The sequence below is a fragment of the Callospermophilus lateralis genome, chromosome 2, assembly GCF_048772815.1.
Source record: "Callospermophilus lateralis isolate mCalLat2 chromosome 2, mCalLat2.hap1, whole genome shotgun sequence".
In the NCBI taxonomy this organism is placed as follows: domain Eukaryota; kingdom Metazoa; phylum Chordata; class Mammalia; order Rodentia; family Sciuridae; genus Callospermophilus; species Callospermophilus lateralis.
In genome coordinates, this window is record NC_135306.1 from 7,281,032 (window position 1) to 7,301,911 (window position 20,880).

The following is a 20,880-nucleotide window of genomic DNA, read 5'->3' on the forward strand; positions in this document are numbered from 1 at the left end:
TGGAAACTAAACACAATTCTAAATAACTCATATGTCAAAGAAGAAATCAAGAGAAATTAGGAAGTATTTTGAATGGTATGAAAGCACAACATACTGAAATTTGTCAAATGCAGCCAAAGAAGTCCTTATAAGGAAGAGCTACATTAGAAAAGAGAGAGATAGTGACCTCAGCTTCCACTTTTTTTTTTTCCTTGCAGTGCTAGGAATGGAACCCAGGGCCTCTGCCACTGACCTACATCCCCAGTCCCCTCAGTTTCTACTCTAAGCCAGAAAAGAACAAATTAATCCCAAAGTAAACAGAAGAAAGAAAATACATGAGATAAGCGACAACACCATGCTTTATTTATCCTAAAATCTTCCTTGACCAGCAATAGATAGACAGTGATAAATGGAAATATGTTCAACTGCATATTTTGCCAATGTTTATGGTTAAGACACTTCAGCCAGGCCCAGTGACACAGGCCTATGCTCCCAGCTACCAGGGAGGCTGAGGCAGGAGGATCGCAAGTTTGAGGTCAGCCTAGGCAACTTACTGAGACTCTCTTTCAAAATTTAAAAGAGGGCTGGGGATATCTCAGTATAGAGTGCTCCTGGATCCCAGTACTGCAAAAACAAAACACGTTTTCTTGTGTTTTTTATTTCCCCAGGGGTTAATGTAGTATATTTCTTGCACCTAAACCAGCTGTATCTAGAAGATCAGTTTCTTTTGGTTGCATGCCAATTACTCTAATGTTACAACTCTAATTACACTTAGCTTCTTGGGAATGAGGGACCACCCACACCCAGGGGCAGAGCTGGCAAGTGGAACCCTACCATGCCTGAACCTGGTTAAGCTGACGCTAATCACCTGCAGCAGTAATCCACTCCTCTGGGGGTCTAGAAAATACTTAATGGAGATGTGTTTCACAGGATTTATGATATTTTTCAGAAGGAAAAAAGTTCTAATGGAATAGACCTGCAGTGAGAAGTAGTCAAATGACTTTTTCCAAATCACCCAGAGCATCACACAGAAGGACAACTGCAGTCCGGAAATCCTCCCATGGGCAACTTCTACAGTAACCGCCAAGCCTCACCACCTACACCTACTACCTATCTTAGAATTATTAACGTTCAGGTAAGATATTGCCTGAGTCTAAGGGAAGACTAAAAAAAATTTTTTTTTACCATATTGGGGATGGAACCCAGGGCCTCGCACATACTAGGCAAGAGCTCTATCACTGATCTACATCCCCAGACTCTTTAATTTTTAATTTTGAGACAGGGTCTCACTTAGACCCAGGTTGGACTTTAACTTGTGATCCTCCTGCCTCAGCTTCTTGAGTGGCTGGTATTACAGGTCTGTGTCACCATGCCCATCTATGAACATTTTTAAATTGAAAAATGAAGCCAGATTTTACTTGCCAGAAAGCCAGGCTGCTTTGGCTGATTTGATACTGAGGACTGGCTCTGCCAAAGAGGTCACAGGAAGGTCCCGTTGAATCATTTGAATGAGTCAAACCTGCAGCTCTACGGTTTCGATCAAACCCCAAACCCAAACCAACAAACACAAATGTTTAAGGCACATGTACAAAATGTGTAAGGAGATAAACTGTTTTACAAAGTCTTTTAGGGTGGTACAGGAGGCAAAAATATTTTTGAAGAATCTTTTTATATATTGACATATAGTCATGATTTACTATTTCTGGGGCACAACTGTAGCAGGTGTATTTTAGTCTCTGCTGAAATGAATCTACCAGTTAATGTAACCCACTAAGTTGCAAGTTTCAAGTCTGTAAATGTAATATTCAAATATGCTCTCAGGGTGGGGATTGTGGCTCAGTGGCAGAGCTGTCTCCCAGCTGCTTGCTCTGCATTGCTCCAGCACTGTAAGGTCAAGGACAGGAAAAGGGGGAACCCATCCAGCAGCTGCCCTGGGCAGATAGACAACATAGCTGTTTAGGGTATGAGGACAACAGGGAGAACTGTGTGTTAAGAATTACCTGTTTAGGGCTGGAGCTGCGGCTCAGTGACAGAGTGCTTGCCTAGCACATGTGAGGCACCAGGTTCAATCCTCAGCACCATATAACAACAAATAAAGATATTAACAACAATAACAAAAAAACTCGAAATGACATGTTTAAACCAGGCCAATGCTTCGAAACAATTCAGAAAAGAAATTTTAACTATAAAACTACTTAATTTACCTCCCTGATCCTATTTTTCCTTCTACAGGTTAGAGAGGAAGAGATTCCAACAAACAAAAGGATACACCCAAGATGTGAATGAAAACAGAAAAAAGTGAACTTTGTCTCAGTACATAGCTTCGGGGCACCACAGGCACCTTGTCCTTCTAAGGTCCCCAACGATGCCCTTTTAGGACTCCAACCTCTCTGGCCTGTGAAACATGAGGACTGAGCCGGACACACTTTGACAGTGTTCCAGCACCAGCATCCTGGACTCATCCTGTGAACTCAGCTCAAAGCCACAGGCTTCAGCCAGAGCAACAGCAGGGCTTCACATGGCTGTGGGGGCCACAGATCAATTAAGAGGGGCACAGTAGCTGTCTCTGACAGTCAGGTGTGTCACATCTACAGCTGAGGGTTTAGCAGTGGCTTCCTCTTGGTGATCTAGAGTACCCTCTGGGCTGGGTGCAGAGGGCCTGCCTTAATCCCAGGGATAAGGGAGGCAAAGGCAGGAGGATCAAAAGTCCCAGGCCCGCCTGGGCGACTCAGCAGAGACCCTGTCCCCAAAATGAAAAGGGCTGGGTTCCATCCCCAGTACCAAAAAAATAAAAATAAAATAATAAAGTACCCTGTGGGGTGGGGATGTGGCTTAGCCATAGAGCACTTGCCTGGAGTGCAGGAGGCCCTGTTCCATCCCCAGGGGCAAACAGCAAAACTGCCCTCTCCCAGATTATCTGCTTTACCCACCACTGGCATTTCAATGGCTTTGGGGTTTTCTCACACGGGTCTCATGGGGGTGTGGGGGGGATGACAGGGAGAAAGGCAAGGCCAGGGGCAATGGGAGGAGTCAGCTGCCGGTCCTTTTCCCATTGTCCCTGCAGAGCCCTGACTCACCCCCTGCTTCCTGGAAAACCAGCCAAGAATGTGAAGCTGGCAGGTCTACCTTTGTTATTCATTTATTTAAAGGAAAATGCATCTTTCTTTTAGATTTTTTTTTTAGTTGTGGTTGGACACAATACCTTTATTTTATTTATTTATTTTTATGTGGGGATGAGGATGGAACCCAGCGTCCTGCACATGCCAGGTGAGCACTCTACCTCTGGGCCACAACCCCAGCCCCAAGGAAAATGCATCTTTTTAAAAATTTTTCTTAGTTGTAGATGGACACAATATCTTTATTTTTATTTCTTTTTTTAATGTGGTGCTGAGGATGGAACCCAGGGCCTCACACATGTGAAGCAAGCACGCTCTACCACTGGGCCACAACCCAGCCCCAGGAAAATGCATTTTTATCATAACCTTTTTCAGGTTTTGTGCCAGATCTTTTATATCCCATATTTAGTGACAGGACCCCTGTCCTTGGAGTCATTGCTTCCTGAGCACCCTCAGGGGCCTTAATATGCTGAGCTGGATTTTGCATAGATATGTCTAGGTCATAAACTGAGAGAGCTGTGGCTAGGGGCAAGCACCTGTAGCTGTGGGAGGAGGAAGGCAGTGAAGCTCAGGACACTGGGCAGAGTCAGTCCTGGATTCTAGTTCTCTGCTGGCCTTAAACCAACCTAACCTCTGGGCCTCCCTCCCACTTCTGCAAAGAATGCTGGCTAGTGAGACAACATCCACTTGAGGCTCCCATTTCCCAACTTCAAAGTCAACTCCATGTTTGAGGAAAGATCCTCCATGGCTTACACAGTTACAAACAACAGGCTCTGAAGCCCTTCTCTGTTCCAGGAAAAATGTGGACCAATGACATCCATATGTGTAAACAGAGTGACTCTGCTACTTTAAGGTTTTAGAGTTTCTTTCCTGTTTTCATCTTCCCAACATCCAGGCTTCCCACAGCCCATGTCCCCCTCCAAACTACTCCAGATTGCAGATGTGAGATGTGCCCTCCTGGGCACCTTATCCTGTGATCCTCACATCACTTGTGTGCCTAGACTCTGCCCTCCCTTGCCTTCCATTCTTCACTGGGAGCAGAAGGCAGGTGATTCTAACCAATTCTGGGCATCTTATTCTCAAAGAACCACAGGGGAGAAAAGTTACCTGGAAATGAACACCAATGTATCAGACACTGCACTGGCTCTTTTTTTTTTTTATTATTTTTATGTGATGATAAGGATTGAACCCAGCACCCCGCGCATGCCAGGCAAGCGTGCTACCACTTGAGCCACTCGCTCTTTATATTTTTATTTATTTAGCAGTTTTGAGGCTTGAACCCAGGAGTGCTCTACCACTAAGATACATCCCAGCCCTTTTTATTTTTTACTTTGAGACAGGGTCTCACTAAGTCTCCCAGTCTGGCCTTGAACTTGTGATCTTCCTACCTCAGTCCAGTTGCTGGGATTACAGGTGTGCACCACTGTGCCTGGCTTCTTTATACACTTTTATTTGATCCACATAAACATCTTATAAAGTAAGTATTCATACCATCATACCACCATAATGTTTCTAATAAGAAAAGAAAGACCTTGAGGGGGTGAGTCACAGCTAGGAAACGAGTAGCCAAAGGAACATTTAAACCAAGATCACATACCATACAATCACCTATTTAAATTGCACAACTCAGCTGGGCGTGGTGGTGCATGTCTGTAATCTCAGTGACTTGAGAGGCTAAGGCAGGAGGATTGCAAATTTGAGGCCAGCCTCAGCAATTTAATGAGACTCTGCCTCAAAATAAAAATAAAAAGGGAGATATAACTTGGGGCTGGGGATGTGGCTCAAGCGGCAACATGCTCGCCTGGCATGGGCGGGGCGCTGGGTTCGATCCTCAGCACCATATAAAAAATAAAAATGTTGTGTCCATCAAAAAATGAAAAACAAATATTTTTTAAAAAGGGGGGGATATAACTCAGTGGAAAAGCACCCCTGGATTCAATCCTCAATACCAAAAAAAATAATAATAAAAAAAGGACTAGGGGTATTGCTTAATGATACCTAAGTATGTATTTTAGTCAGCTTTTTCGCTGTGACTAACAGATCAGACCAGAACAACTTTAAAGGAGGAAAAGTTTATTTGTGGGTTCACAGTTTCAGAGGTCTTAGTCCATAGAAGGCTGGCTCCATTCCTTGGGGCTTGAGGTGAGGCTGAACATCATGGCAGAGTGTGTGGCAAAGGGAAGCAGCTCACATGAAATAGGAAGCAAAGAGAAAGTCCACTTGCCAAATACAAATATATACAATTATATTCCAGTCAAATCCTACCACTTCAGTTACCACTCAGTTAATCCCTATCCGGGGATTACTCCACTGATTGGGTTAAGACTCTCACAACCCAATCATTTCTCCTTTGAACCTTCTTACATTATCTCACATGTGAGCTTTTGTAGGATACCTCACATCCAAAGCGTAATACCCTAGGTTCAACCCCCAGTGCTGAAAAAGATACAAATAAAGTATACAATTTAGTGGTTTTCAGTATCTTCACAGATATGTGCAACCATCACCATGGCAAACTTGGGAACATTATCATCACCTCAAAAATAATTCCCACAGTAAGCCAGGCACAGTGGCACACGACTATAATCCCAGCAACTCAGGAGGCTGAGTAGGAGGGGATCGCAAGTTCAAAGGCAGCCTCAGCAATTTAGAGGCCCTAAACAACTTAGCAAGACCTGGTCTCAAAAGTAAAAAATAAATAAAAAAGGGATGGGATCTTTTCCTGTGTCCAAGAGTCAAACAGATCATTAGAAGATTAAAATTGTGGATAGCTGACTTGATCTAATATAGTAATGTGTCCCACTGGTGACAGCTAAATAAAAATCAATAAATTTTTTAACCACAAAAAAAGGGGGGGTGCTGGGGATGTGGCTCAAGCGGTAGCGCACTCGCCTGGCATGCGTGCGGCCCGGGTTCGATCCTCAGCACCACACACAAATAAAAAAAAAAGATGTTGTGTCCGCTGAAAACTAAAAAATAAATATTAAAAAATTCTCTCTCTCTCCCTCTCTTAAAAAACAAAAAAAAAAAAAGGGATGGGGATGTGGCATAGTGGTAAAGCACCCCTAGGTTCAATCCCTTGTACCAAAAAAAAAAAAAAAAAAAAAAATGTCCCACAGCCCTTGCTTATCACCTTACTATCTCTCCATGTCCCTTTACAGCTGCCCCATTCTGGACTTTCACATGGATGGATCATAAAATTCAACCTCTTTTGTTGACTGGCTTCCTTTGCCCAGCCAAGTCCTCACAAAGTGTGTACTACTAAATCCCAGGGTTCATTACCTCAGCCCAGGAAGCCACAAAAGGTATGGACAGGGTGCCCGTCAAGTGTGCATGATGCCACCTGTTTTTACAGGGGATTATAGAAAAATGCAGGTTTTCAGATTCTTATAGACTCTTAGATCCCTCTTCCGTGTTGGCCCTAGCGGTACTCTCAGGACTCATGAGTAGCAGACACAGTATTTCAGATAAAGAACCAACAGTGACTCTGATAAGGCTGACCGTCCCTGAAGGATGACACAAGAGGGACGTTTTCACTTGGGGTGGAAGGCTGGATGGTGGAGAGGACTACAGGGACTAAATCAATCCCCAGCTTCTAATAAGAAGTGGTTAAAAATAAAGTCTGTGCAGACACAGTGCCATGAGACTAGTGCTACATAAAAACTGCTTTGTTCGCTGATTCCATCCCACGTATTTAGATGGATCAGAAATGAATACCAGCAAAATATGCCTGCCTCATTCCCCTGTGATTTCTGTGAGACTTGACAGTTAATGACTCTTAACATCAAAGGAATTTCTCTGGCTGAAGCTTCAGACTGAAAGGACTCTGGTATATTCTTACTATTACTTGGTTTTAGGGTCAAGGTACCTGACTCCATGTTTCCAAACATCAATTTTTTTTTTTCTCAGTGCTGGGGAGTGAGCCCAGGGGTGCTCTACCTCTCAGCTATATCCCCAGCCCTTTCTAATATATTTAATTAGGTACCAGGGACTGAACCCAGGGGTTCTTAACCTCTGAGCCACATCCCCAGCCCTTTTTTGAGACATGGCTTCACTAGGTTGCTGAGGCTGGTTTTGAACTCGCAATCCTCCTTCCTCAGCCTTCAGAGCCTCTGGAATTATAGGCCTGTACCACTGTGCCTGGCTCTAATTTTTATTTTGAGATACAGTCTCATTAAATTGCCAAGGCTGCCCTCATACCTGGGATCCTCCTGCCGCAACCTCCTAAGTAGCTGGGATTACAGGTGTGGGTCACTATGCCTGATTTCATTTTAAAAATTATCTTCTACTTGACTCTATAAATCATGACTTTGAGCCAGGAACCGATTTTGCAACAATATAACACAAACAATTTAACAAAGGAGCTCAATCCAATCTGCAAACTGCATTGTTCTCTTCTAATGGGCCATTACACTATTGGGAATGTTGCCTACCCTTTTCCATGAAAAAGGCTCTTTTCTTCTGTAGACCATCTTATCTGAGTCTGCCTATTTGGGGTAAATATCCTTACCACAAATGGCCAGACATGAAAAAATTAGAGTTCAACAGTACTGTCTGATGAAGCAACACCAGGTAGCCATTAACGATCTTCCCTTCTATTATCTCAAGGCAGAGGGCTGCCTCGTGTGCACACTTCTGAGGTCAAGGAGAGAAACAGGGAAGGGTGGGTTATCATTCTGTGATAGGGGAAGCATTGGCATTCCTGAAACTTATACTTTGGAACAGAAGCTATGGTTCTATTTTTTTTTTAATATTTATTAGTTCTCGGCAGACACAACATCTTTGTTTGTGGTGCTGAGGATCGAACCCGGGCCGCACGCATGCCAGGCGAGTGCGCTACCGCTTGAGCCACATCCCCAGCCCCAAAGCTATGGTTCTAAATAGCTTTCTTAGGCTTAGGGTGAAGTGTTTAGGCAAAAAGAAACAATTGGTAGTTAAAAGAGAGAGAAGCTGCAATCAGAAGGTTCCATTGCCTTCTCTGGTCTAATTCCCTCCTGGCCAAATGATTTTTGAGGTTCTTTCACTATCTTTTTTTGTTTTGTTTTGTGGACCTGGTGATTGAACCCAGGGGCGCTCTACCACTGAGCTACATCCCCCACAGCCTTTTTTATTTTTATTTTGAGACAGGATCAAAGATGCAGAAGCTGGCCTTGAATGTGTAATCCTCTTGCTTCAGCCTTCTGAGTCGCTGGGACTACAGGCATTTGACTGAGCCCAACATCATCATCTCTTTGAATGGCTGTTCTTTCCCTTGTCAAATAGGGTAGAATCATTTTTACTGCCTTACTGTGGGGCTTGGTCTAGATGGCGTGCATGCAAGTCTCTAGGTCAGCAACTCACCACAGCATTGTGTAGAATGTTCACCTATGTTAAACACCAGTCCCCTGTAGAGCCCCAAGCCTCAGCTAGGGAGACAACTGTTTACATGTAACACTGCTTCCTTTCTTCCTCTAATTGGTTGAGTTCTAACCTATGTTTAAAATTTGTTTTAAGACAAAGATTTTGTTTGGTCACATGAAAATGCCCAAAATAGTCAATGCTATAATTAGCCCCAGCAAAGTCTCATTTCCAAAGTCACTACTGTTGTCCTCATCCTTTTTCTTTCTTTAATAAACCCTCCCCCCATCCTTTTTTTTTTTTTTTTTGGTCCCAGGACAGGCTTCTTTCTTACATGCCCTTTACAAAGAAAATTTCCCTGGCTGGCTGCCATGAGAGTCTCCACCCCACTTCCATTTTAAGTCATTTTTCTCTGTCCCAACCTCTTCTGCAACGAAGGCAGACCAAAAACTTGCTAGTTTATTTTTAAAGAAAACTTGAGGGGCTGGGGATGTGGCTCAGTTGGTAGCATACTTGCCTAGAGTGTGTGAGGCACTGGGTTCGGTTCTCAGCACCACGTAAATGTGAAATAAAGATACTGTGTCCACCTAAAAACTAAAGAAATAAATATTTAAAAAAAAAAAAAAAAAGAAAAGAAAACTTGACCCCAGGCTGTTATAAGCTAGCAGGAGGCTTTGTGGAATCACATGGCCTGGGTTCATTCATCTATCACCCACTGATAAGCAGTCAGCCAAGACTCTTATACAAACCCTGTATCTCAGACTGGCCTCACTTGGGTCATAGGAAGCAGCTTCCAATGTGTAGTTTTTCCAACACCTGTTCCCATGGCAAAGACCCCTTTTTTGGGCTGGGGTTGTGGCTCAGTGGAAGAGCACTCGCCTAGCACATGAGAGGCCCTGGGTTCGATCCTCAGCACCACATAAAAATAAATAAATAAAATTAAGGTATTGTGCCCAACTACAACTAAAAAATAAATATTTTTTTTAAAAAAGACCCCCCCTTTTTTTTTGGTTGTCAATGAATCTTTATTTTACTCATTTATATGTTGTGCTGAGATTCGAACCCAGTGCCTCACACATGCTAGGCAAGCGCTCTACCACTGAGCTACCACCCCAGCCCAACAAAGGGCCTCCAGATTCTTTCACTCCTTCCAGTTGGGCAAAACTGTAGCAATGCCTTTTCTGTAGGCTGCTAATACTAATGACATTTTAATAGGAAGTGGCACAGGGGTACACGAGGCAGGGTGTCTTCCTGTTCCCCAGTTATTTACAAAAAGGCAGATATTTTTCCCTAATACACAAAAACATTTTCCATGGGACTACCTTGTGCTCCTTTACAGGTAATAAACTAATAAAATGCATCATTTCTAATCTCTTTCTTAAAGCTATATAACAATTTAGCTTATTCAAAAACCAAAAGAGGGGATGAGTTGTGGCTCAGTGGTAGAGCACTTGCCTAGCACATGTGAGGCCCTGGGTTCAATCCTCAGCACCACATATACATAAATAAATTAAGTAAAGGTATTGTGTCCAATACCAACTTAAAAAAAAAAAAAAAAAAGAGTTGTAGAAATCAAATCCATACTTAACCTCTCAAAAGAATTAAAAAGGCATGGTGTCACTTCCTGTAATCCTAGCTACTGGGGTTAGTGAGGGCAGAAGGATTCCAAGTTCACAGCCAGGCTCATCAATTTAGTAAGACTCTTGTCTCAAAATAAAAAATAAAAAGGCTGGGAATGTAGCTCAGTGGTAGAGAATCCCCGAGTTCAATCTTCAACACCACAAAAGAATAAAAATAAGACAGAAGTAGTATTTCATAGCATGATCAAGGCCCTGGGTTTCATCCCAGCACCAAATAAAGTTTTGTATCAGAGAACTTAGATCAAAGACTTAACTTAGAGTCAAAGATTTTGGAATCAGGATGACCCAAAGGGCTAAGTTCCCTTTGATTAATCAAAAAGGTTTTCTTTTAGACTGGGAAGAATGATCACTTTTTCCTTATTTGCCCTTAGGCAAATTCACTTCCAAAGATATGCATCAGGATCAGTATCAGATGTGCCATGAATTGCCAGAACATTGTGATTCCTGTTGAGCCACCAAGCTTGATGTAAACACTGGATACACTCCTGCAGCCAGATGTCCTCACTATGCCTGGCAGTATATGCCAAGTGAGTAGGTTCATAAGAGCAGAAAGGTTCACCTGGGCCCAGATCTCCTGGAACCTTCCCAGCTTGGCCACCCTAGTTTTTTCAGGTAATTTACTCATTTGATTTCTATGGGGAAATCTCCAGCCCACAACACTATTTTGCATAAAACTGACTTAAGGGAGAAAAAATTTAAAACTTGTCTCTTCTGAGAACTGGAAAAAATTTTTTGTCTCTTGGACTTAACCCAGGGAATCTATGTTGCAGTGTTACCCTTGGTCTTCCTAGGTTGATCCTAAGTAAATTAAATACCTTGGATGCTGATCCAAGATTATCTTGGACATGAGTTAAAAACATCTTATGTACAACCACCAGACCAACAAATTGGCTTAATTTACTGGCATTTTACCAGATTTTCTTCACATTTGACTGTAAGATTCTCTAACTGTTGTTTGTACAAACAGCCCAAACTAACTTTGAAAGAGATTACTAGATAAAATACTCATCAGTCCTACACCAGGTTGTAAATCAGGCTAAGCCACAAAAACGGAAAAATTTGGGAAGGTTTGACTACAAAGTCAAACGGAAAAACATACCATGAGACAGAAAAGAAGAAAAAGGTATTGCTCCAGGCTTTCTTATACAGAGAGGGCAGCAAGCCCAGAGATTGATCATTTCTCTGGCCCTGTCTACACGATCTCTGCCAGGGGCCCACTCCCTTCTCAGGTGAACCACATTTTCACTTTTAGCAAGCATTTGCCCCAGATTCTTTCATTCCACTCGCACTCCAACTCTGCAAGGGATCACGATCAACGTCCCCGGATTAGCAGTGAGGATGAGCTTCAACCACGAGACCTGTCAGTCTCACCACCCACATCCACACAGATCTGCCTGAAACCCCAGTTCCCATTTTTTCCAGACTCCCACATGCTTCTGAGAGGAACCAGATCAGGGCCCACGGTGGCATGGAAACAAGAGAGGAGGGCTGGGGATGTGGCTCAACTGGTAGCGCGCTGGCCTCGCCTGCTTGCGGCCCAGGTTCAATCCTCAGCACCACATACCAACAAAGATGTTGTGTCCGCCGAAAACTAAAAAATAAATATTAAAAAAATTCTCTCTCTAAAAAAAAGGAAACAAGAGGGGAAAAGGCGAGAGGGGGTGCAATGGATGGATGAACCCACTAAACGTGGTGTCAAGCTAGGCCTTGAGATCATAAGGTGACAAAGGCACACTTTGGGGAACGCCCCTGTCGGGAAGGGGCTTTTTTGCTTATCAGAAGGTCCGGAGGGTGCCCACGACAAGCCTTTCTGCCTAGCCCAAGCACGGGGCGTCCATCTGACAGTCAGGGGGGACTACCTGCCCCACCAGGGGTCCTGCCCAGTTCAAAGGGACGACCGTCCACCCAGACCACTTCCCAGTCCCAAGGGCTGCCAGAGAAGCCTGACGTTCAGACGTGTCCCCAGCAGCCAGAACTGTCACCCGGACGTCCCGGGGGCTCTCTCCTCGCCCGCGCGGACGGCGCACGCTCCTTACCCGGAGTTCGCCTTCGGTGCGGTGTAGTCCCAGGCGCCGCAACCCCACCGCCAGGTCGTTGACACACAGGCCGCCGTCGCGGTTGACGTCGAGCGTCTGGAAGAGGCTCCACAGGCGCAGCCGGTGGTCGGGGCCCCCGCAGACGGCGCCGCCACACGGATCGCCCACGGACGCCGGCGACGAAGCAGACGACGAGGCGGCGGCAGCGGCGTCCGGCGGCGGGGAGGCCACGCAGCGGCACAACACACTGCTCACCATCGGGCGCGAGGCAGGGGCGACGGGCGCCAGGCAGGAGCGGCGGGCCGACGGGGACTGCGCGGAAGCACGCCGGGTTTTCTCCTACAGCGAGCGCGGGCTTAGAGAAGCCGGCAAGCTGGCGGGAGGGGCCGCTTCCGGGAGCCACGCCCAACCGAGCGCCTCTTTGGTGGCCACGCCCCCAAACGCACTACGGACCAGTCACAGGCCCGGAGGGCCGCCAGGAGGATGTCTGAGAGGCGGAGCCTTCCCTGAGGACTGCCCGGCTGAATGGAGAGGGCGGAGCCAACCCTCGCTCTGTCTGGGGACGATTCAAACTGAGGAAGGCAGGTATTGGCTGAGACAGGCCTGAGAGAAAATCTCGCTGCGATAGGCAGAAGTCTTGTGATTGGCAGACGGAAGGTCCCGTGTCCAATTTCCATTGAGAACCGCTGGTTAGACTGCGGAATTGTAAGGATGGGAGGAGTGGTCATGTACGGAGAGATCGTAGCCTGCGGAGGGGAATAGGATTTGTGTGAGAGCAGTTGTGAACTGAAGTTACAAGCAGAGTTTTCGCTCTCGAGTGGAATTAAAAATTAATTGGCCGAGGTTCAAAGCCGAAAGCAAGGTATCCTCCGGAGGATGATTTAGTAGTGATTTAAAACTCCGGAGGAAGTTTTAGTAGTATAATTCCCTAAACCACCAATAAAATAGCTGAATTTAACAGCGTAATCGTCTTGATACTAATAATTGAACGACAGAATGGTTTTCCAATGGAAGTGAATAAAAGCTAGATGGGCGGAGTGCTCTGGACGATAAACACACCCTTAGACCAATGATTAAGCTATTTCCAGTAAGTAGGCGTGCCCTTCAACTGAATGACAGACTTAAAGAACCTAAAGATCGACGCGATATTCGAGCCGCGACCAACCAGGAAGGCGGGTTCCCCTGGAGAAGTGCTGGGGGGCGGGAAGAAGGAAAGTGGGCGGATCTCCGCATGCCCCGGCGGAAGAGGCAGATTCAGGAAGCCATTACGCAGCTGGCTGGCAGCGGCCGGGACGGTCGGTGCTGGGCCCTACGCATTTTGCGTAGCGAGGGGGGTTACCTAAGGCCTGGTGCTTGGCCTTGAGCAAGCCCGGCCTATCCCCTGAAGGGGGGGTAGGTAAGGGGCGAGGCTGAGGAAGAAGAGAAGGGAATTGGGGCACTAGAAGGTATTATAATTTCTTTAAAAAGAGGGGATAGGAGAGGCCATGGCTGTCCCAGCCAAGAAGAGAAAGATGAACTTCTCAGAGCGGGAGGTGGAAATCATCGTGGAGGAGCTGGAGCTGAAGAAGCACCTGCTGGTGAACCACTTCAACGCTGGGGTCCCCCTGGCCGCCAAGAGTGCGGCCTGGCATGGCATTCTGAGAAGGGTCAATGCCGTGGCCACCTGCCGCAGGGAGCTGCCCGAGGTCAAGAAGAAGTGGTCTGACCTCAAAACCGAGGTCCGTCGCAAGGTTGCCCAGGTCCGGGCCGCCGTGGAGGGTGGCGAGGCCCCAGGCCCCACTGAAGAAGATGGAGCTGGTGGGCCTGGGACAGGAGGTGGCGGTGCTGGCAGTGGCCCAGCTGTAGCTCCTGTACTGCTGACCCCCATGCAACAACGCATCTGCAACCTGCTGGGTGAGGCCACCATCATCAGTCTGCCCAGTTCCACAGAGATCCACCCAGTGGCCCTTGGACCCGCGGCCACTGCAGCCGCAGCTACGGTCACCCTGACACAGAGTGAGTGACCTCCCCTGCCCAGTTAGTTTGTGCATAAATGGGAAGGGCCAGCAAACACTGGGGCAGCGTGGATAAGGTTGGCTGCCAAGGGTCAGAGGTTAGGTTGGGATGTTGGAAGAACATGAAACCTTCCAAGCACTTCCCAGACAGAAGTGATTCTGTTCTCTTTGGGACTGCCATAGGTAATGTGCAGTTTGGCATTCTCACTAGTTGAATAGCTCTCTACTTTGTGTGGCCACCATTTGTGTCCATGACTTATCTCCATTTGCTGAACTGTGTGGTCTTTGAAGACAGACTGTGTATGCCCACAGGACTTATCACAGGATCTGGCATATAGCAGGCAACCAGGATCTACTTGGGGAATAAACTACCCAAAGGATGTATCCATTCTGGACAGACATTTTATTTTCAGTGTGGTAAATGTTCTTGCTGCTAACCTACTAACTCATTCATTCATCAAACATTAGCACTCAATCTATGCCAGACCCTATGTTGGGCACCAGCATTACCACTTGAAATATAGGCCACTTATTTTCTAGTAGGGAAGGTAAGACCTATATATGAATAGCTTCACTAACAGGCAGGGATACCCAAGGACTCACAAAAGGAAGATGGCTTTCTGGTGGGGTGGGAACACATTGTTGATGTTGGCAGTGAAGGATGAAGGAGATTGACCTCACATGCATGGAGGCCCATACAGCCCACCTAGAATCCCTTCAAAAGTTCTCAGCAGAACTAACTTGAGTTGGATTTTGTAGTTCAGATAAGAGATTATGCCTGTGACTATGAACTCTGCTTCTTTGTGGGCTCTGACTTGTGGCAACCAGTGATTCTCAGTTGGCCTTGGTGGACTTGAGTGTATGTGTGGGTGCCATACCCCTGCAATGTCATATTCCCCAAGTACATATCAAGGTGGGAAAAGGAGAGCAAACACTGATCTAAATCAGATGCGGTTCTAGAACAGGAAATATGTTTAGGAATCCCATGGACCAAGGCGATCAAACAGACAGGGAAACATGTACTGGGCACTTCAGCTACTACTGTCCTGTTCCCCATTCCCATCTTCTTTTCTGCTTGAGCACAAAGAACTTGGAAGTCAAGAAAACATAAAAGGAGGTAGGACCAGTGCACCTGCAAGCAGCTGCATAGAAAGTGCCCTCAAGATACCTTCTGTGTGCTGGCACGTCAGAGAGCATGTGACTCTGCCTCCTAAGATGCCTTACTAGCTAGAAACAGCCCAGGGCCCTGGTTATGAGCATGTTGTACTCCGGTTTGGGGAGACCTGGGTTTGCTTTCTGGCTCTGCTGAATGAGCTGGGTGATCTTAGGCAAATCATACCATGTTCAAGTCTTTTTGCTCATCTCTGAAAATGAAAGTGACATTGTCTATATTAGCATTCAACAAGCGAATGAGTACAAAGTGCCTGGCACATAGTAAGTACTCTAAATTTTTTGCCACTATTATTATTGGTATTTTCGCTTTTGCCAGATTTAGGGCTTCCCTTTGGCTACCAGTAGATTAAGATCCTGAACCTCTTAGATTCTGGATTAGATATGAATAACTCTAAAGCCAGGAGAGGCCTGAATTCCCTTTCATCTCCCTCCAGAGCAGGGCTTAATGGCCTCCTCCCCACCCTGTAGGGCCAGCTGCATTTCTTCCAGAAGATGACCTCCTCTGCTTTGGCTCTTTCTTCCCTGCAGTCCCCACAGAGACCACCTATCACACGCTGGAGGAGGGAGTGGTGGAGTACTGCACGGCTGAGGCTCCCCCACCCCTGCCAGCGGAGGCCCCCATGGAGATGATGGCCCAGCACACGGACACGTCAGTCAAGCCGCAGGCCCTCAAGAGTCGCATCGCCCTCAACTCTGCCAAGCTGATCCAGGAGCAGCGGGTCACCAATCTGCACGTGAAGGAGATTGCTCAGCACCTGGAGCAGCAGAACGACCTGCTGCAGATGATCCGCCGCTCCCAGGAGGTACAGGCCTGTGCCCAGGAGCGCCAGGCCCAGGCCATGGAGGGCACCCAGGCAGCCCTGAGTGTCCTCATCCAGGTCCTCCGGCCCATGATTAAAGATTTCCGCCGGTACTTGCAGAGCAACACGCCCAACCCAACCCCCACTCCTGACCCTGGACAGGTGGCCCAGAATGGACAGCCAGACACCATCATTCAGTGAGGATCAGAGTTGAGCCAGCCTTCTGCCAGGATTGGATGAAAACCTCTGGGGTCTTATAAGTGGCTTCTGTGATTGTCCTTGGGCATGTAACACGGACAGCTCCTTCTCTGATAGACATTTGAGGGTCCACGGTTTTGAGAAATGAAGGAGACGGGGAAGAGGAACTCGTCAGGCTCCTGGGACCCAAGCTCCCTTACTCCCACCACTGGAGCTGCCTCGCTCAGATCCAGAAGATTGGCTCGCTGGGGGTCACAGGTCCTGGTGATGGGATGTATGTTTTCATGAACCAGAGCTTGGGACATGACCCAGACTCAGTCTAGGGCAACTGTAAGTTCTCTCAGTGGGGGCCATAGCATAGCCATCTGGGGCTTTGTACCGAGCTGCCCCACGCAAGTGCCATACTTTTGAGTAGGATCCCTTCAGTGGTGCTGGCAGGAGGGCAATAACACCTTCCTCCTGTGGGAGGCAGCTCCATTGAGCCTGAGGAGGAAACCCTGCCTCTTTCCCCTTCCCACTGGGCCTCAGTTCTCAGGGGACTCTCCTTACTGCTGTGCCCCATCCCCCATCCCACCCCAGACACAGAACCAGCCCTGGTAGTGCCCAGGGACACCTCTGCAGTGACCCAGTATGCAGCCAGCCTGGCTCAGGAATGCTGGATGTGGCCTGAGCTGGTTGGACACACTCTGGTTTTTCAAGGCATCTCTGAGAAGCCCCTTGGTGGTTTGCCCTGAGAGCTTTTGACTCAGGTCGGCTTTGGGTGCTGTCAACTTTAGAGAAAGCAAGCTGGTGTGCTATCTGGGCACCCCACTACCCACCACGGAGGATTGGGGCTGGTCACTGGCTTTTTCAGAAGCCTTCTTCTTGTCAGTTGTATTTATTCTGTATGCTGTACGCGATCCCTCCTGGGAAGAACTCCAAGAGGGCTGCCCTGGGCCACACCCATCCTCCTTTCCTCTCTGAGGACCACATTTCAAAATTTAGTGCAGGAAAAACCACCCAGCTCAGAATCCCACCCTGGACTCTTCTCTTACCACGCTTAACACCGGTGCCTCGTGTTCTTGCGAGACTCCCTCTGACTGCCTAGTGAGTCCGAAGCCTCAACTGACCTTGAGTGTAAGAGGTGGTAGAGGTGAAGCCCATCTGACAGGTGGGACCCTTCGAATTTCTGGGCCCTGGAAGAGCAGCGCCTTGGAGGGCTGATGGAGGTGCTGTTCTTTTGGCTTTGCCAACTGAGACGTTTGTCAGGATCTTCCCAGATGGCAGCTGTCTGTTTCATTTTCAGACTCGCCATGAACTTCCCAGGCCCTCACATCTTCCCCTACCCCACCCCTGTTTTCCACCTTTGCCATTTTGCTGCTGGTGTCTGGGCCACATGTGACCAATGGTCACATCCCAAGGCTCCAGAGCTCAGCTAAACAAGTGGCCACACTGTCTTTCTAGGCATGTGTGTTTAGGATTGCTCACCCCCACTGTTGTGAGGCCTGAAGACAGCCTCTCTGTCACCTTCTCTGTGGAGGCCAGCTACAGGGAGGTGGAGCAGGTCAGCCCCAGGAGGTGACGAAAGGAAAGTTCTCCTCAGTGTGGCCAGAATGCCACAGAGACTTACTAAGGATTGGTGACTTGGTTTGGTTTTTCTCTAGGGTTGGAAATCTGAGCCAATATCGCATCTGTTCCATTTGGGTATAAGGAGGAAGCCTGGATCACTTAAACTGACTTGCTCTTTCCAGGTCGTAATTTTAAATTAAAGAAATACCGCTTTTTTATATACATATCTCTGTGTCTTTATTGGCTATATGTAGAAGAGAGCAAGGGCTGGCCAACTATGGTCCACAGGCCAAATCATGCCTACCACCTATTTTTGGAAAAAAAAAAAAATTTATTGGAACACAGGCACACCTATTCGTCTATAAATATGTGACTGTTTTGTGCTGTAATAACAGAGTTGTAATAGCAGAGTTGTAATAGCAGAGCTGTAACAGAGACATCTGGCCCACAAAACCAGAAGTATTTATTACTCTGACTCTTTACAGAAAAAGTCTGCCTATTCCTGGGTTTGGGCAGTGTTTCAAACCTAGGGGGACAGGCACTAATCCCGGGTCTCACCTCTACCATGCGGCCAGCGCAATGGTTTCATTAATGAGGTTCTTGGCATAAAAGTTAGCTAGTGAGATCGAAATAAACACACAGACTCAGTTACCTTTTTCTATGACCAGGTCCGAGACGGCTCCCCTCTCTGGTTCCCTCCTCTAACCGCCCGGCAGGGCAGCAAGGATTACTCAGGGCTAGCAGGAGAGAGAGAGCGAGCACGCCAGGGAGTAGCCTTTTATTGGGGAGCAAGAAATTCAGGGGAGAATTTCATCCAATGAAGGTTGAAGGGGAGGCCGCACTCCAAGGTCAGGGTCAGTGATTGGGCCTCCGGGGTCAGTGGTCAGTTACACCCCCACACGGACAGGTTCTCTCAACAGGAGAGGGCCGGGAAAGCTCCGACACAGCCAGAGCGCCTCAGACCCTAACTGGGAGTCACCCAGTCACGTGTGAGAATGGCTTCCGACACTCACCTAGGATGGACTCTGGCTGCTGAGCTCTTGACACTACACACTGCAAGCAGGTCGAGTGATTCTGAGGCTTCCCGAAAGCTGAGGATTGGAATGCAGATCCTGCCCCAGTGGGCGGGTTCTCAGGACTGGCTGGTGCACAGGTGAGAAGCCCTGGGAAGCAGAAAGACTCATTTAAATAAGATCGACCTTATTTATTATTGATCATTCTGGAGTGATCTCAGCCTTGCTGGACATAGTTTTCTAACCAGTGTTTAGTAATAATAAAAACCAACAATGGCTGGACCTCTACTTGTCCAGACCTTAAAAGCATATGTCATTGACTCCTTCCAGCAGCTCCAGAAAGCAGCTAACTGTGAATATGGTCCTTAATTTGCAGATGGAACACTAAGGATCAGAGAATCAAATGATGTACCCAAAGCCACAGAACTATCTGGTTCCCTAGCATGGCCCATGCTCTTAGCTGCTGTTAACTTTTAACTACCCGGGCCTTGTTGCCAGTGAGATTTGACTTCATCTGGAGATGATTTGAGCTTGACTTGGGAATTTCTGTCAAATGAGGCCCCTCTTGCTCAGCATAGCCTTTGGATTTACTCATATTTAAGGGGAAACAGAGAATGATTTAACAACATTGAACCACCATACCATGTTGGAGTTGGGAGGGAACTGTCACTTCAACTGGGGTGATTTGGGCTGGGGTATAGCTCAGTAGTAGAGCGTTTGCCAACATTTGCGGGGCCCTAGGTTCCTTCCCCAGCACCCCAAACAAAACAAAACCAAAGTGATTTATTGGGGACCTTCCTAAATCATGGAATTTTATGTGACAATCCTCTAAGCCACTAGAGTCTACTACTTCAAGCACTGAAATCTTTCACCTTTTTTTTTTTTTTTTTTTTTTTAAATAGTACTAGGGATCAAACCCAGGGAGCCCTACCAATGAGCTATATCCCCAGACCTCTTTATTTTTTATTTTGAGACAAGGTCTTTCCTAAGTTGCTGAGGCTGGCCTTGAACTTGCAACTTTCCTCCCTTACTTTCCTGGCGCTATTAGGCTACACCTTTTTTTCCCCCTAGTACTGAGGATTGAACCCAGGGTTTGGTGCATGCTAGGCAAGCACTCTGCCACTAAGCTAAATCCCCAGCCCCACCTTTTACTTTTTACACCACTTAGACAGAAGCCTTTCAAAAAGGCTTGCTTTGTAAACTGCATTTTACCCAGCTGCACTTGCTCAAATAGGGTTGGCCCAACAAGTCCTAGTGCTATGTAGAAAGTACCTGAACTGACAGGTTTGGGCTTGAGATCCAGTCCCACCACTATTCACAGTGTTTCAAACCTTTGTGGGTCATAGTTTCCTTAATCCCAAAACCAGGGATGACAAACAGTATTTGACAGGGGTGTTCTCAGGATGAGCTAGGAATGATGATTCCAGTTTAGTGAGTGCTTAAGATATAGACTCTGTCCTAAGCATTGCATGTATAAACTCCTTTCATGAGATAATGTAATCATTTAGCATGTGGCTGGGACATAGCTCATGCTCAATAAATACTGGTTGCTAACATCGTAGTTACAGTGTCTGATACTCCAAAGTGGTAACTATTGAGTCTTTTGATATCACAATGGGAGCTTTTGTGGTTTGAGCCAGATGGCAAAGATGTGATCCTGGAACTAGAGGCTGGCCAGAGCACAGGGAACAGAGTGTGGAGGGCTGGAGGCAGGTTGGTGGGGGCGGGGAGCCATGGCTAGTGCAGCGGGGAGAGGGGTTCCAGGAGGCTCTGGCTGCAGGCACCCTGAGAGAGGCAGGTGGCACAAGCTGCCTAGCGCTGAGCTGAGCTGGATTGCTGAGCCACCAATGTCCCAGCACTGCATTAGGACAACAAGCCAAAATGAAAGTAAATCAAGCCAAGTGATCACTTACTGTGAAAGTAGAAGCAAGAAGAGAAAGTGCCAGCCCTGCCCCATAATGTTCCAATTATATCCCATGGGGCCAGGGGAAGGTCAGATGTATTGCAGATGGGGAAGCCATCAACCCTCAGGAAGAAGGCTCTTAT

General features: G+C 47.0%; 2 protein-coding genes across 3 annotated transcripts in view; one reads left to right on the forward strand and one right to left on the reverse strand.

Annotated features, from left to right (window-relative positions):
- The window catches only part of Slc25a25 (solute carrier family 25 member 25), a 34,278-nt gene extending 21,868 nt beyond the window's left edge, over window positions 1-12,410 (reverse strand). Inside the window, exon 1 of one of the 2 annotated variants that reach the window (XM_076845400.2) lies at window positions 12,109-12,410. In XM_076845400.2, the coding sequence (XP_076701515.2) occupies window positions 12,109-12,366 (258 nt within the window). In that variant the 5' untranslated portion in view covers window positions 12,367-12,410. The remainder of the gene's footprint in view (window positions 1-12,108) is intronic. The other variant, XM_076845401.2, reaches the window with a different exon arrangement.
- Window positions 12,411-13,397: 987 nt separating this feature from the next.
- Naif1 (nuclear apoptosis inducing factor 1) lies at window positions 13,398-18,018 on the forward strand. Its single transcript, XM_076843097.2, has 2 exons — window positions 13,398-14,103; window positions 15,804-18,018. Exons 1-2 carry the CDS (start codon window positions 13,593-13,595, stop codon window positions 16,274-16,276), a joined length of 984 nt encoding a protein of 327 aa, XP_076699212.1. The 5' UTR covers window positions 13,398-13,592; the 3' UTR covers window positions 16,277-18,018.
- The last annotated feature ends 2,862 nt before the right edge of the window (window positions 18,019-20,880 follow it).

Excerpts from the sequence above, each read along its gene's own strand:
- Naif1 (XM_076843097.2), top strand. The coding sequence starts at position 13,593 with ATGGCTGTCCCAGCCAAGAAGAGAAAGATGAACTTCTCAGAGCGGGAG. Across the intron at positions 14,104-15,803 it reads TACGGTCACCCTGACACAGA|TCCCCACAGAGACCACCTAT; the intron begins GTGAGTGACCTC and ends TCTTCCCTGCAG.